Genomic DNA, 16663 nt, shown 5'->3' with positions numbered 1-16663 from the left:
CATGTTTGTGGATTGTGCTCTATAAATAAATAACTATACAAAGACAGCAAGTCTTCCATTGGTGCACAGTCTGGCTGGAAATGGATACTCCATTACTTACTACCAGTCAGCTTTTTCCTGAAAAGTAGACTTATCCTTGTGACCACAAATAAAATTCTAGTTCTTTAAATATTAAAAGCTTCAACGTTGGAGAGTTAAAAAATGTTTTAAATAGTAATTTGACTCATACTTCTTCCTTTTTATTATGCAGTCATAAATAAAACTAAAATAGCTCCTACAATGAAAGCTTTTCTCTGCCATTTCTGTTGAAAATCTCAGGTTTTCTGTGCATTTTCTGTTGCTATTCCTAATGGAAAATATTACAGAAATTTAGAGGCTATTAACGTAAAAAAAATACTTTAACTGCAAAATCATTGTCAGAAGCTAACCCCTCAGTTGGCCTCTTGGCAAAATTCAAAGGTAGAAGGTTTCTTTCCTCTTCAATTAAATACAGTTCCAATAAATACACACCTTATTTTAAAAATCTTCCTATAATATTCCAAATATGCTGCCAGTTTCAAACACGAGAATGGGAAGTCATATATGAAATTTATCAAGCCTGGCAGCTTACCACAAGCTTTTTTAACTTATGCTTTACATTAGAGGTTATTCTCATGTTTCTGTGCTATTGATATTTTTATTAATCTTTTAAATTTAATCGTCTCTGCTTTCCCAGAACCCAGCAATCATTTGACACCACTGATTTGATCTAAACACATTGGCTTCAGAATCAATTGAAATTCTTGCCCAAATTCTGTTCCTTTCTGTTTAAATGAGAAGTACAAATCTGCAAGGTCTGTATCCAGGTTCCATAGATGCGAATGAGGATCTCTTGCTGGCATAATTTCTAAACCAAGCTCATTTCCCAAGTTGATCCAAATGATTATTAACCGAGGCAAAGTTTACGCTGTTTATGAGTTTACATAGTTGTGCTGGCATAGCTACCTCTGTTAGGACTGAGAAAAAATTCACCCTTGAATTGCCATAACGATGTTAGTCTGCTAGCAACCTTCCATCCTTCCCCCATTACACTCCTGACTGGAGTGTAACTGACTTAGCAGAGGAGCCTTATTACCTAAATATCTTGTCTCATTGAACCAAGTAAGTGCTTTAGCTGTACTTGCAAAAAGACTTCATTAATGTAAACAGTGTCTCAACTGGGCAGAGATGGAAACATAGCTAAGTTATAATTACAATTACTAAGTCTCTGCCTCCATAAGTGCCTCCATGAGATGAGCTGCCAAATACTGCAGAGGTCATTGGAGGTACACAGTTAAAAAAAAATGCTGTGCCATGCCTAATACAAAACTGTATGCTTCTGATTTATTTTTGTTGAAGACCTCAGACTAACTAAAGAGACTGTAATGGCTCTCACTCAATATTTAGAACTGATCTTATTAAAAATTATTAGTAGAAGTTAATTTTTGTTTTGGTGAAATTTGGGTTGGTGTCCTGTCTGTAAAGCTGCTGACGACAACATGCAGTAGGTATCATGGGACTAGTGACCTAGATTTTCAGAGGCGACCAAATTTCATCCAATTTTGATTCTTTTGGATATGAGACCATAGATTCCTTTGAAAACATTTACCATAGAATTTTCGTGACTGATTGTGTTATTGACAAAGCTTTTTGGGTGTAGACATGACCCTGAAAGAATCTTTCTGGGAATATAAAGCTGTATACAGATTTTTGAAGAGAACAAAATTAAGAGAAATAAGAACATTTCACAAATTGGCAGAGAATTAAGAATGAATTGTTTCCTTTGGTTTGAAAGAAAACTTAAATGTGATAAACTTTTATCTTACTGACAGTCATGTGGGACACCAAAGGAAGAAAATCTATATTGATTTCGATCTTGTACATAGGATTAATTCATATATTAAGACTACTGTGTGTTTTGTAAAAGCTTTGTAAAAATCTCTCTATATAACAGGCATCGCCGTTGCTAGATGCTGGGGTGAGGTTTTGGAAGCTGCTTTCAGGATATAGACTTCTGTTGTTCCTCAGTCTGTGTGGAAATTAGCAAACTTGAAATCTCAGTTTAAAAATGGAAATACTGGCTTTTTGAAAGATTACTCTTGAAGGTTTTAAGACAATATCAATTCAATTTTCCTGGTTTCCTGTGTTAAGTCTGTTCTTTAGTCCAAAAAGAGGTTTAATATTATATATAATAAAGAGTGTTGATATCCAGGGAATCAAAGGCTTCAGAGTAGATTTGGAGCAGCCTAAGACTTTTGATGTTTGAGAAAGTGAACAAGAATACACTACTATCTGTGCAACAAGGTTCCAGTACAAAGCAGAAAAGAAAGAGTAACAGAAAAACCAAGCAGTCTGTGCCACTGTTTGCATTACATGTGAAAAAGATTGCAAAGGGCAGTAACAGTAAAAAGTTTGATATTTTTTGAATATGCGAAAGGAACAGAAGCTTAAAGCACGTTTCTGGGAAATATCGTGCTGAATAAACTGCTTTATTTCTGTATAGCAGCTACTACTGAAATATTTGTATGCTTCATTGGTATCTCCGTATTTGAATTATATTTTTGCTTAATTCTTGAAATAATGAACACAGGCCCTTCAACTTGTAGATTTCTGCCTTTATTCTTTCAAAGCTGGATGTGAAATAAGTAGGTAATGAGTTCTCTTGGTAACGATCATTCCTATCCTGCTCTGGTTACATATCTGGAAAATAATTAACAGGTTTTCTCTAATGCTTCCTAAAGATGTTGAAACTATAGTACAAATATTGACTGAGAGGCAGCAAAATTTGCTTGAACAGGAGAAAAAAAATAATGGTTTATATAACTGAAAACAGTTTGCCAAAAACAAAGCAGAAATTCTGGAAGCTCTGATTTACAGTTGTTGTCAAGGGGGCCAAGTGTGGATTCAGATATTTGCACAACACACATGTCCCATCACCTTCGAGGCACCACACAAAAGTGTTCTGGTTTCTTGAAGTTTTGCGGGGCCCCATCTCCTGTCCCTAAGAGCTGGGCATGAGGTGGCTTTGGGTTGTCCTTTGCGTTGCATGTAGGAACCCGTTGTTGGGATCTGCAGTGGCTCTGGCATGACCAGGATTTCAGAGATGTTAGCAGAAACTTGCAAGTCTGATGTTTTCTTGTGTTTATCAGCAAAAGAGAGGAAAGGAATTTGGGGAGGAGGTGGAGGAAACAAGCCTCCACCTTGTGACTGGGTTGAGCACATTGGGTAAGAAGGACTTTGGACTGCAGTGTGTACAATGGCAGAGAAGGTGGAGGCAGCTGGCTCCCCCGCTGTGAAAAGATGGAGTGGTTCTCCTTCCCTTTGTCCTCGTCACATATGTGCATGCCCCTACCCCCACAGTGAGAGCTCTGCCTTTTGAGTTAGGTCAAACCAGAGACGCTTTTGATCCTAGAGCCTGCTTGGCTACAGGTAAGGGTCAAAGACCACCCGAGCCCATGGATGTTATGCAAGGGGCTATTGTGAAGGGGGCCCAGACTGCAGCCCACATCAACCAGCCTCCCTGCTCCCCCTCCAATGCTGGCTTTGTTCCTCAGGGGGTTGCGAAAGCCCTAGGACTACATAAAGCATTCCCTGTCTGGACGGCCTGGCCACTGCCACCAACACAGAGCTCTCCAGAGTCTGCAGGGAGCAGTGCTGTCTGTAAGGGACCTGCTGCATCAGGGTGGGGGCAACTGGGCACCTTTCCTGCAGATGCATCAGGGAAAGCTGCACAGTGCCGTGGGGACTTGTGGGACAGCTCTCCTCCCTTCCCTGGGGGTCTGACGGAAGCCATTGCTGATGTTGTTTGTCTCTTTGCTGTTGCCGCAGGGACAGGATGGCCTACACAAGGAGAGCTCTGCTGCTCCTGGCACTGGCCTTTCTGGGCAGCGGCATGGCAGAGAGGGACTGCCGTGTGAGCACCTTCAAAGTCAAGGAGAACTTCGACAAGAACAGGGTAAATCTTTCTCTTCTGAATCTGTGATATATTGCTTAGCTGTTCTTCCCAGGCTACAAAATCTGGCATTGTGTGTTTATGTTTTCACTCTATGACTGCAATACTTAAAACAGTAGAAGTGTGTGTTGATGCCTGTACCTCCACGGTACTGGATCTTGATACAACTGATACAGGAATACTGCAAAAACTGAGATTAGCAGACTGCTATCAACTTCTGTGATCTAAATAGAAAAGGAGTGTAGTGACTCCATTTTTCTGCAAAAAATGCATGGTGTTTTCAGAATAATTATAAAGAAAAACATCTATATGTAGATCTGTTAAGATCTTCCAGTTGATATCCTCCTTCCACCAAATTTTTTCTCAATACAAGAGAACTGCAAACAGAAAAAAGATGCCAGAAAAACAGTCAATTCTTTCTTCTGTCTGCACTAGGACATATTGGTGGCCTTAAGCTGTTGGTAGAGCTATATTTAATTTATAGGTAAAACTTCAAGACATGGTGTCAAAGATCTATGTGTCAACCCCTCTGCCATCCTACCCCAGTTTGCAACGTCTGTTTGTAGTATTTTCCATACTTCTAACTGAGGCCTTTCTCATTTCCTTGCAGTACAGCGGCACCTGGTATGCCATGGCAAAAAAAGATCCTGAGGGGCTGTTTCTGCAGGACAATGTGGTTGCCCAGTTCACTGTAGATGAGACTGGACAGATGAGTGCCACTGCAAAGGGCAGAGTCAGACTCTTCAAGTAAGCTACTTGCAATCATCCTTTTGTTCCATTTCACTACCTTCTGCTTTGCTTGCTCTTGCTCGAATCCTGTCTGCTATCCTTGTGCTAGTCACACAGTCTCACCAAGTCTGTGCTGTCAGGTTTGAATGTGATATTTTCTTTCTCCCTGGCTGCAGTAACTGGGATATCTGTGCTGATATGATCGGCTCTTTCACTGACACAGAGGATCCTGCCAAGTTCAAGATGAAGTACTGGGGTGTTGCCTCTTTTCTACAGAAAGGAAGTGAGTAACTTTAGAAGATGTGGAGCTAACTGGGAGCCTGATTATGCTGAATGTTGATGCTTGGGAAGAAAAAAAATGCAGTGTTGGATTTCTTGAACACTTAAAGCACGCAATAACTATAATATAGCAAAGTCTTAATGTGAACAAGGTAATCACTTTTTTTTATGAGACGTCTGGCTGGTTCTCTTTAAGCAAGAAAAGACCGGGCCTTTGTATATCTTCGTATTTCTTTTGTTTGCTACCCAATTATATAATCTAAAGTGTCTGTTCAGAAAAATAAAAGGTAAGTGTAGTATTTTATGCCTTGTTTTAGTTCAGAATTCATTTACTGGATGTTCCTGCTCTCTACGAAAAGCTTGATGTTAGACTTGTTCTAACAGGGAAAAGGATTTTACAACTATTCTTTTGCATAATCTAATATCTGCAAATGCAGAGATTTATCTGTTTTTACAAATATCATACAGTAAATATATATTCATATTTCCTGTCATCTTTCACACTCTATGCAAAATTAGTTTCTTGAGTGAAGTAGACATTCAGTTACTTGTAGCTCAAGACATTTCTATGGATTGTTTCCAAAAGCAGCAGATGGAATTTGGAAGTGATTGAAGCTCCATTCTCTCCAAAAACACAGTTAGAAAGAGTGCTTTGGTTGCCAGTTGCTCTTGAATTGTTGCTGAATCACCTCAAACCATGCTGATGAATCATGTTTTCATGGATACTTCGGATTGCTGACTCAGGCTCTATTGTCTTAAAAACTGTGGTCTCCGCCCGCAGGAGAGATGGAGAAGAGAATTGCATTCAAATGGCAACTGTATTAATCTTTTACCTTAAAAAATATGACTTAAGTAATATTCCTGGGAGGAAATATTTATGAGTATTTTGGAGCACAACTAGCATGACAAAGAGCACTTCTTTCTTTTTTTTTATTAATTATTTTGAACATACCCTTTTTTGGTTAAAATAAGAAAACTTTAATATTCATGGTAATTACTCTTATACGTGGTTTTATTTTTGTGTTTTGTGCCACATTTTATAATAATTTTCATGCATGGATTTACAAGATGTTTACTACCATTTTGTCATGCCGCTCTTGTTCTGTGCTAGTGTTAGAGGCGAAGAAGTCGTGCCAACCCTTCCTTCTTCTCTTCATCATAGCCCCTAACATATAAGCTTATTTTAAAAACAAACAAACAAGCTTCCCCTCAGAACACAGAATCAAATACTGGACATAGGAATAAACTAAGAGCTAATTTGTTATCATTCATACCAATATTCATTGTAATTTCTTTTTGTTATTGTATTAACGTTATGGAATTATGACAATGATGAAGATTTTACTTTGTGTCTCTGACTGAGAATCTACTTGATTTACTTGCGTCTCTGTAACTCCCGTGCTTCTTTGCTATGATTTCTTCCAGATGATGATCACTGGGTAGTGGACACAGATTATGATACATATGCTCTTCATTATTCCTGCCGTCAGCTAAATGAAGATGGTACTTGTGCTGATAGCTATTCCTTTGTGTTCTCCCGGGACCCCAAGGGATTGCCTCCAGAAGCACAGAAAATTGTTAGACAAAGGCAGATAGACCTCTGCTTGGACAGAAAATACAGAGTTATCGTTCATAATGGTAAGAATATTTTTTTCAGAATAATTTTATTTCAGGGTTTATTGAGAAAAGTACTGGGAGTCTCTTTAAATAGCAAATGCATTAAGTTTTATACTTACTGGCTTTAATATTGTCATTTGAAAACTGGAGCTTGTAGTAAGTTCATTTCAACTTTTATTTCACTTATCTAAAGGAGAGCCAAGGTGTATGGCTTTTTATGTGGTGTATCGTATCAGCTGAAACAATAATTAGAGGAAGTTGTAAAACAATTAAATCAGTGTGTTATGGTTAAACATTGTAACTTCATAGTTGCTGTAAGGAGAAATTTTCTCTCTTTAATCAGAATTCTTTGCCTTCCTTGAAAGTAGCTGATTAAGGAAATACAATGTATTTTCAAAAAATTCTTGATAAAGAAAATAAAATTATTTATCAAGATTACACGAAGTGGGAAATAGTGAAGAATGAAGAAAATAGATCAGAGTATTTATTGCAAAGAAAATAGCAGTGTACCCCGATTCCTACCTTTGCATTCTGGAAGACAGGGTATCTGCAGAAGATTGACTGGTGAGTCAGCTGAATTCCCAACATAACGCCATGGAGAAAAGAGTTAATGTGATTCTTTAATGCATAAGACATGGATATCAAATATGGGTTTACAGACTCATATGAGGCAGTCGTGCTTGGCATAGGTCTGCTTGATATGTTTAATGATGTTGATAACTAGGAAGGGTATGAGAATGAATTAGAAATTTCAAAGAAGAGCAAAGAAAATGATTGAAAGTTTGTTAAATGTGTCCACTAGTGAGCGTTTCAAAGACCTTGATCTTTTTCTCATTAGAAAGAGTTTAAATACTGTCCTGAGCAAAGTCTGTGCTTGCCCACACAAGCAATGAGAACTGGATAGTAAAGGACTTGCAAACACAGGAATAATAAAATAAAATGGATGTACTTTAAACTAGATACATTCAGAACAGAAATAAATAGCCATTTGTTTAACTCCAAAGTTCATTAACCTTTGGAACTGTTTACCAAGAGCCATTGTATGGTCTTCATCTCTGAAATCTGAAAATCAAGATAAAAGGCTTTTCCAAATAACGTGTTGCAGTAAACTGGGATTGACTGAAGGAACTTTAGTGTATTAGAAAGGAAGTCAGAACAGGTGAGCACAGTCAGCTCTTGTGTCTATTACCTGCTCATCTGATCTACAAACAGAGAGTACTATATTGCCATGTAGTAAAGTATCCTGATAACAAGGTGCATGAAAGATCTGCTGAGGTTGGTGGTGTTCAGAATCCTCATGAGTGACCTAGAAAAATCATAGAATCATAGAGTGGCTTGGGTTGGAAGGGATCTTTAAGATCATGTAGTTCCAACCCCTCTGCTATAGGCAGGGGCAGGGACGCCTCCTACTAGAAAAGTGCCTGACAACAATAAAATTGAAATTTTTGTCTTGAATGAGAATTTGGAGGCAACATAAAAGTATTTAAGAATGTCAAATTTAAGAAAAATCAAAGATGTGGGTGAAACACGATTTTAATACCTACTTGATAATAAAGCTTCACAGGAAAAATTTTAACCACTCAAATGCTCTTGAGTTCTGACCTTTGTGTTCAGGAAAGACATCCGATGCATCAGACAACATAATTAAAATGCTGCTTCATTTGCTGCAGCAGTCAGAAAGCTAATGATCTGTTTTATTGCATAAAGTGTAGGACAGAAGATAAAATCATTGTTTATATAAACCGATGATACTTTCTTGCTTTGAATACTGCGTTCTCTGCCCTTCGAGTGACAGATGTCGAGAGTTAAAATTTCTGAAGATTAAAAAAAAAAACAAAATAATGAGATTACCAGTGGTGTTAAGGAGGTTTTTGAATTAAATTGAAGATAAAGTGTAGCTATACAGCTGCTATGCTGCGACTTTGAGATGTGTGTTATAGTGGCTCCTTGCATATCTGTCAAACTCAAAAAAAGTGCTATTTCACTGTAGAATCAGTATGTTAGGCTAGTCTGAGTACTGGTCTGGTTCAGGATTGTTTGGTAAAAATGTGTGTGATTCAGTTTTGCCTAATGTGGTTGAAAAACAAAATTGTGTTTTTTTTGTGTTTCAGGATTTTGCTCTTAAGGAGGTCCATAAGTATGGAAGAAAACCATGTAACAGCACCATGGATGTAAATTTAATACATTGATCAGGTGCTCTTTTGAAAAGATCTTAGATGGCTTCATTTAGATTTCAAATATATTTATCTGAACTGCATAGCTCATTTTGTTAATAAACCAATGAAACATTTTAATAAACTTGGATTACAGGGGATGCAAATTGTCTATATGCACATCTGTACATATGTAGGCACTGGTTTTAATAATAAATTGTTATCATTATGCACTATTTTAAACTGCTGACTGATAACAATTAAGAATTTATTCTTTTTTTGTTACTGGTTTCAATTTCTGACTAATAGTGTTTTAATTAAAAATCAAAAGATTTGTATTTGCTTCTAAAACATTTACTTTCTTTTCAAGTACGATGTCATGAAATACTGAAAATCTTTTCCAATTGCATTTTAGAAATGAGAAAAGGATTCCAAAAACAGTATATATCAATGCTCATTTTATGACTACAGAAGTCATAAAAAATGCATCTTTTTAAAAGAACTATTTTTCACATGACAAGTAAACATTTATTTATTATTTATTTATAAATTATCAGGCATTATATCCATATATTTAATTTAAGGTGGAACCAAAACAATCATTCACGTGTTGATAACAGAGGTTTATAATCTCATTTGCCAAAACCTTTATGCAGGTAGTCAGTTATCTAACTGTAAAATCAAGCGCCTTTTTTCTCTGGAAATCTACAAGAGCAGAAAATGTCTGAAGATGTACATTTTCACTATAAAGTTGATCTCAGCAAAAAAAAAAATAGAGTAAAAATGGAATAGATCTGCTCTTGATATAGATTCACTACAACTTTATTAAAATTAATAACATTTTTGCCAACTGAAAATGTACTCCCATAAAATTTAATTCTGCTAAGTACTTACTTCAACTATTTTACATTCACCAAGTTCACTGCCATATTTCATTTTCTTCCAGTACAAGTGGAGAGTTCAATCCATTGGATTAAATTGTGCAAATCTTACTGAGGCAAAGCAGTGTAGTCGAGAGGATTTTACTTGCTGGAATAAAAAATGTTTTTCTTTTTGCCTTCTCCAGCATATAATACTATAGCATGATAACCTAGTCAAACTGGGATAGTATGGACATTAACATCCAAAATGAGTCACAGTTCAGACTTTAAATAATTATCTGGTAATGACAGACAAATTAGGCTGTTCATATTTACTTCTTCTTGCAGAGGTTTCCGAACCAGCCCCAGTCCTTACAGGGTTCCCTGTACAACAGAGGAGAATTTCCTGACATTTACGTCTGAAATGGGCAACATTATATAAAACTGGGTTGACAGCAGAGTTGGCAAAAGTGAATAGCACTATCCAGAAGAAAACGGATGGCAAAATATCTTGTTTGTAGTTCTGGACTAAAATAAAAAAAATAATTATGATAATTGGGCTCCACATGATGAAGAAGGAGATCATCAGCACAATGAGGGCTCGGAATAGTTTGTAGTCGTGCTGGGAAACACGAATCTGGTGATTTTCTGAGTAGGCCAATCCAGCATTTAAACTTCTTCTTGATGCTTTTGTAATCTGCAGTAAAAGAAAGAAACTTTCACTGAAACCTATAGAAAAATTCTTAATGCATTTTTACAGGTGCAAAAGTAAATCTTGGTACATGATGTTTCTATTTTTAAAAGTGACTACAAAAAAGGCATTGCAGAATTCCATGTTTACTTTTTGTTAATGGTTCCATTTCAACATTTTCACTTTACTAGCAAGGTTTTTCTTCCTTTCAGCTGTGAATTCACTTCAGTATTAGTGAAGCCTGTTGTTCTCTGCATGGCTCTTCACAAGCCATAAAATTTCAGCATAAAATAGAGCCTTAATTACTCATGAAATCCCATTAACTTCAAATTATGACTTCACCTGCTCTATCTAAATAAACCTATCGATCTTTCCATAAATGCGAACTGGAATATAGGTAACAATCCTGTTGATGCACAAGAACGAACAAAATCTAATTGTATGATTGCTATGCTGGTATTATAAGGTAGGTATTAGAAGAAGCATGAATGTATTACAATAACTAAATCATGGTATATTTTAAATTTGAACGGGATTTTAAGTTTTGTCAAAATGCTTAGTTTTTCAGTCATTAATCAGAATTGCATTCTATGAATTAATCTGAATTCCTGCAGCTCCTTTCATCACGATGGAAGTCTCCCTGTATCTTGTAAAATTACTGGCTGATGTAATAGACCATAGTATGGCTAGTTTGGGGAATATACTATTCATGGGTATGTATCATCTGCCATTAGAATTTTGAATCTTGAGGGCTTGCAGAAAACTTTAAATCCAAAACTCTGCTCCGTGTCTTCATTGATATTTGCACAGCAGATTTAAAGTCTGTTAGATTCACATATCTGTTGCAAAGTAAATAAAATTGAAATATTTAGAAAAACATACATATACTAAATAAATGATATGCCCTTTTACAAAGAGGTGTTTTCAAAAATTTGGACTAATTTGGTGTTTAAGTAGGAATTCAAAAGCATAAGAACCTTCTTGCTGCTTGTATGTGTGACATATCCCTTTAACAGTAACTTAAAGGCTAACACTAACACTTAATAGTTTCCTTGTTTAGGTAAAGATGATAATGTTTATAGACTTTGAGTAAATTGTTATTCTTTCTGCAGTTTTCTGACTGTCACAGAGATTGATGGCCTAGAATAAGTATTCTTTAAGAATCCAGACTTCTGGCAAAGTTATCAACAGAATGGAGGTGTATAAATCAAAATCTGTGATAGAAAAATAGGTTTCTCTGTAGTTGTTAAGCCTGAGAAGGGGACAGTCTCACTAGCTGCTTCTGTAGGCAGAGGATTCTGATGTTTTAAATATGTAAAACTATTGCAGCTAGATCGTATCCTGTAATATGTACTTGAAATCCAGAAATCAGGCTAACTCTGAAGGATTCAGTGCCAGAGTTGTTCCCTGATCCAGCATTGCCTGCCTTAGTAAGGACATGCTTTGTGTAAAATACAAAGGACTAATACTTTGACTCTAAGAGTGCAGACTTTTAAAGATTTATCCAGAAAGTGGAAAGAAAAAGGTAGTGTGCCCTCCTTGGCTTCTAGTTCTGAAAACAACATCTGAAGAATGTCTTCAACCAGCAGGCCTTGTATCTGTCCTATGGAAGTACCCCTCATATTTCCTGATGGACCTGCACAGGCTTAGAACTAAGAATGCAAGAATAGGACTAGGACTGCATCTTAGTGAAATGCTCAGTTGAAATGGGGTGAAAATGATAAGTTTTGGATCCCTTTCTGGTCTGCCTAGTATAATGAGTCTTGACACCTACAGTGGTCACCTGGACCACGTGAAGACCAGAAACTTAAAGCTCATGTATATACAAATAATATCCTCCCAACATTGATTTCTTTACTGGTTTTTGCCTATTCTCTAAATCCACATGGGTTGGGTCTTGCCTGAGAGAGGAAACACTGCAAATTACAATACAATTCAGTTAACAAATTGTGCCTTCTAATCTGTTGTTTTTGGAAGTATTGCAAAAAGTTAATACTCAGATTCTAATTAAATTTAGGTACTTTTGGAGAATACATTTCTTATCAGATTACAGGCCTTATCTTTGTAGTGAATCATCATCATAGCTGCTGTGTTATCTGAATACAATAATGCTTTGAAGTGCTCCCAGTAACTCAGCATCGTACTGTGTGCACTGTTACCATAGAGTGTTCTCACAAAGTTAGAGTGAATCTGTTCTTGGGAATGACTCAGGGATTAAGATATTCTCCAGCTGAGTTCTGGTTGCTTCCTGAAGAGCTGTGTGAGATAGAAGATCCAATTATAACATATGGGAACCTGCTATAGGCCTCATTCCTTTTTCAGTTCAGGAGGAATGATAACACAGTTTAGCATCTGTGTTATCAAGTTGGAAAAGAAATGTGAGTACAGCAGTGTGGGGCTGATTTGTAATCCAGTATTCTGAACACTTTTTTAGGCTTTTAGAACCCTATGTGCCATTGTGTTTTCTAAATCTACCAGTTGTAATCTGAAGTCTGCAAGGACAAGCAGAACACCATTCCTGTCCTGGTCTCTGACCAAGGACTGTAGCATTCCTTGGTATGCAGTTTTTTGCAATTCTTTCAAAAGGCTCAGAATCCTCCGAGTTACTGTATGCTCTTCACCTACAGCTAGTATGAGGTTGCAAAAGGCAAATACTTTACCTCACTGGAATATGTTTACCTTATGCATTTACCTCAAGATTGTAATGAGATTAGAGCATAGGGAAATGAAGAGATTATGATTTTGACTATGAGCCCAATCAATACAATACATTCAGAGCCTGGAGCGTAGGTCATAGGTTCATGGTAACATCTATATCTAGCTCTGGCTCATTTACTCACAGCCCCTGGTGCTCACCATTTCACCAATTAATTCCTTGCTCAATAATCTGTGCATTTTGCAGTTCCTTTCAAAAGCCTAAAATGTTCCTTATAAATAATATGAGAAGCTTAGTTACCTAATACAGGATCCAATAATATTGTTGCTACTGGAAAAAAACAAACAAACAAACAAACAAAAAAACCCCAGGCATTCCAGCACTTAGTTTGAAGATTTTTAATTCCTTTCTCACTTAGTTTTTGGAAGAGGAAAGGGTATGAAAATAGTTTTTTTTTAAGGAGTTTAGGTATCTAGAATATACACTGTGATGCCTGGTGTCTTGACCTTATATTTCAACACCTACTCAGAAAGAGCATGGATGCAGAGTGCTTAGTTTACAGCCTTTGTCTGCAAAGTCAGAAGTTGTGGAGGAGTAAGAGTACTCTAATAAAACCCGTGAACTACAAATACCTGCAGAAAGCAGAAAATCAGTAGATCTAAAATGGGAAGAATTGTTGTTTCTAGTCCTGCCTTTCTTTGCTTTCCTACAACTTTCTTGTGAGTCCCCGTGGTTTAAGCTTAAGGAATGCAAGATCTAGTTTTATATTATTTCAGATGCTTAAGTCTTTAAGTATTTAAGAGTTTGACAGTCTTTAAATATTAATAACACATAAATGGAGATGAGTATTAAATACTATATATAAATGAAAGACAAACTTTATCTTAGTCATCTGGTAATGTGCTGTTCAAGTATGTTCCTAGTTGAAAAGTACAGACTGACTTACAGGTTGAAATGCCTTATTTTATATCACATGCTCTTCTACCTGAGCAAATAATGTACATACTCTTTAGGTGTATGTATATACAATGATGATGCACCGATGCCTAATGAATTACTGTTTATTTCTCTTAGCAAGATTTAAAAAATACCTGTAAGATTTTGGAATAACTGATGACAATGATTAATCCTGGTATTAAAAAGACAACAACAGCATAGGTCACATCCCAGACTATTTCTCCTGCATGGCTGGGCCAATCCAAGGTACAAATCTGAATCTCCTGTTTACAAAGAAAAAAGAAGAAAATTAACATTCTACGGTTATTTTTCCTATGATGTTGTACTTATCTCTCTCTGTGCCCATGGAAAAAAATGGCTGCAGTCTAAACTGAATCTGTGAAAACTTTCTATTCAAGCAAACCCATCAATTAATGTATTACTTTACATTTTAAGAAGCCCACATATGTACCAATAGATAAGTTATGTGAGTTGTCCACAATCTAATTTCCACCATAAATTCCACATCATATGCTAACGGCAACTTTAAAATAGAAACTTGCAGACTTAATAACATATTTGAGTGCCATGTTGGATGGACTTCTGCATGCATTTCAAAATACTAGAATCAAAAACCTATGCATGGCCACTTTGTACAGACACAGGCACACATGCTGGGTGTCTGTCCAGCTCTCACCCTTACCTCACCAGTGACACTGGGCAGCTGCACCACGGTGAAGAAGCAGCAGAGCGGCAGGGTGACGATAGCGGCAAAGCCCCAGATGAGGAGAGCAGCAGCCAGCAGCTTGCGGCGGCGGCGGTGGCGGAAGGCAGTGTGGTGCAGCTGAGCGATGCTGATGACCCGCTCCAGGCTGACGGCTGAGAGAGAGACAATGACAACGGTGCCACTGAGGGTCATCACATAGAAGAGCATGTGGCAGATGACGTCGCCCAGCACCCAGTTCTCGGTCCAGCGTACGATGGCGATGAATGGGATGGCGGTGATGAAGAGCAGGTCGGCGCAGAAGAGGTTGAGGACCAGGTAGTTGGCAGCGCACAGCCGTTGCTGCCGCCACACCAGCAGGCAGATGCCCCAGATGTTGCCCACCAGTGCCAGCAGGAAGATGCAGCCCAGTGCAGCCGACTCACCGACACGCAGGGCCGTCACGTTGCCACCCCTGAAGTCTGAGAAGAATGGGAAGTAAGTCTTGTTCTCTCCTGGTGTGCCCCCAGCCCCGACCATGAGGGCGGCTGGCGGGCATCAGAGTGCTGCCGCAGGCAGCGGCACCATCCCTAGGGGAAGGGCTGCGCTCCCAACCACCACGGCGGCACCTGGGGTGCTCTGACACAGGGTGGGGGGCTGGCTGCCATCCCCCTCCTCTTCTTCCTTCTGCCTGTGCTGTCACAGGCTCGGCTGTGCCAGCCGTTCAGTTTATGGCCCTTGCACTGCAGTGCAACAAGGAAGTGGGAGGGTAAACACGGCACAGTTCACACAAAGGTGAGGCTGCATGCATGGGGAGGCAGTGAGGGGCTGGGTGCAAGTGGGGCCTCCTGACACCTCCCCAGGGAGAGTGTGGGGCCGAGCGATGGCACCTCCATGCCAAGGGGACCTGGGCCTGGCCACTTCCCTCATGGCGACCCTGCTCTCCAGACAGCCCCTCTGGGTGCCGGTGAGCTGGGAAGGCCTTGCAGGCTGCTCCAAGATGCTCCCCTCTGTTGGGAGTGTGTGCACAAAAACACAGGGTGAAACACTGGCCCCAGGATGGGCTTTCAAGGAGGAGCAGCTGTGAAAGCTCTTCTTGGGACACAGGAAAGCAAGCACTGTCCTAAGGTAAATAAAGAGGGATTTACTGATTTCCTCATGTCTTGGCAGGGACCTTTGCAATGTGGTCTCATGCACTGCGTGTATTAACTGTAGTCCCGTGTGGAGAGGAGATGTCACAATACTGTTTTTTGGAACTCTTACACTAGGTTGAGCTAGAGTGGTGCCTGTTGTCTGTGTTACGAGTTCTGAAAGAAGAAGCCTTGTTAATTAAGACATATGTATAAACTACCATCTTTTCTCAGGATGTTAACTTCTGAGAGCGGTTGCTCCAGTGCTAGAAGTGGTCTTCCTGCTTACACTCTGGGCTGGGATTGAAGCGTATAAATGGTGAAAAACCAGCAGATAATGCCTCGTAAAAGAAGATAAAATGTTTTCAGGAACTGTGTAAACAGTTGTATAACTTCAGACAGCTCTAGATGAGTGTTTGATTCAGTGCCAATGCAAGTGCTTAAGGTTTCTGTTAGAGGCTTTGGCATAAGGAGCTACATGTTTTGATTTTCCTATCAACTGTTACTCTAAGTGAGAGTTGTTCCAAGCTGATATATCAGCAGGGCATCGTAAGGAGCCATTGCTTTTGCAGTATTCTGGATGTGATCTCTGCAATGAACCTGTTACATAATGGCATTACTGGGGATTCCAGAAACCTGGTCATTCTAGATGATCTTCTAATGAAGACTGGCAAGAGTGAGATTTTTACTGGACCACTTTCCACATCCTTGGTGGTGCAGAATTTACACTGCTTTTAATCAGCATGTGTTCTCAAGCTAGAGTGGCTCAAACTGTCTATTCTGTCTCATCAGAGTTTGCAAGGCCACTTAAGCAGGTAGATGACTACATCCTGCTGATTTATATTTGATTGTAAGAAATGTGGGCAGATCCTGCTGATTTATATTTGATTGTAAGAAATGTGGGCAGATTCGCCGTTATGTGGGTGGCTGCTCTGAACT

General features: G+C 38.6%; 2 protein-coding genes across 4 annotated transcripts; one reads left to right on the top strand and one right to left on the bottom strand.

The window, feature by feature from the left end:
* On the top strand, positions 3315-8909 carry RBP4 (retinol binding protein 4). Of its 2 annotated transcripts, none has more exons than XM_021400086.1 (6): positions 3315-3447; positions 3847-3973; positions 4581-4717; positions 4876-4982; positions 6404-6616; positions 8707-8909. In XM_021400086.1, exons 2-6 carry the CDS (start codon positions 3854-3856, stop codon positions 8718-8720), a joined length of 591 nt encoding a protein of 196 aa, XP_021255761.1. In that variant the 5' UTR covers positions 3315-3447; positions 3847-3853; the 3' UTR covers positions 8721-8909. The 2 variants fall into 2 exon arrangements, with proteins under 2 accessions (XP_021255761.1, XP_021255760.1); XM_021400085.1 differs by lacking the exon at positions 3315-3447 and adding an exon at positions 3581-3678.
* Positions 9265-15372, bottom strand: FFAR4 (free fatty acid receptor 4). 2 transcript variants are annotated; one of them, XM_021400083.1, is made up of 3 exons: positions 14595-15369; positions 14047-14175; positions 9265-10305 (listed from the first exon to the last, which is right to left on the bottom strand). In XM_021400083.1, the coding sequence occupies exons 1-3, from the start codon at positions 15132-15134 to the stop codon at positions 9904-9906; spliced, it is 1071 nt and encodes a 356-aa protein (XP_021255758.1). In that variant the 5' UTR covers positions 15135-15369; the 3' UTR covers positions 9265-9903. The 2 variants fall into 2 exon arrangements, with proteins under 2 accessions (XP_021255758.1, XP_021255759.1); XM_021400084.1 differs by having other exon boundaries at positions 9905-10324; positions 14595-15372.

Source organism: Numida meleagris, chromosome 5 (genome assembly GCF_002078875.1).
Source record: "Numida meleagris isolate 19003 breed g44 Domestic line chromosome 5, NumMel1.0, whole genome shotgun sequence".
NCBI lineage: Eukaryota > Metazoa > Chordata > Aves > Galliformes > Numididae > Numida > Numida meleagris.
This window is presented reverse-complemented; position numbering and strand designations above follow the sequence as displayed.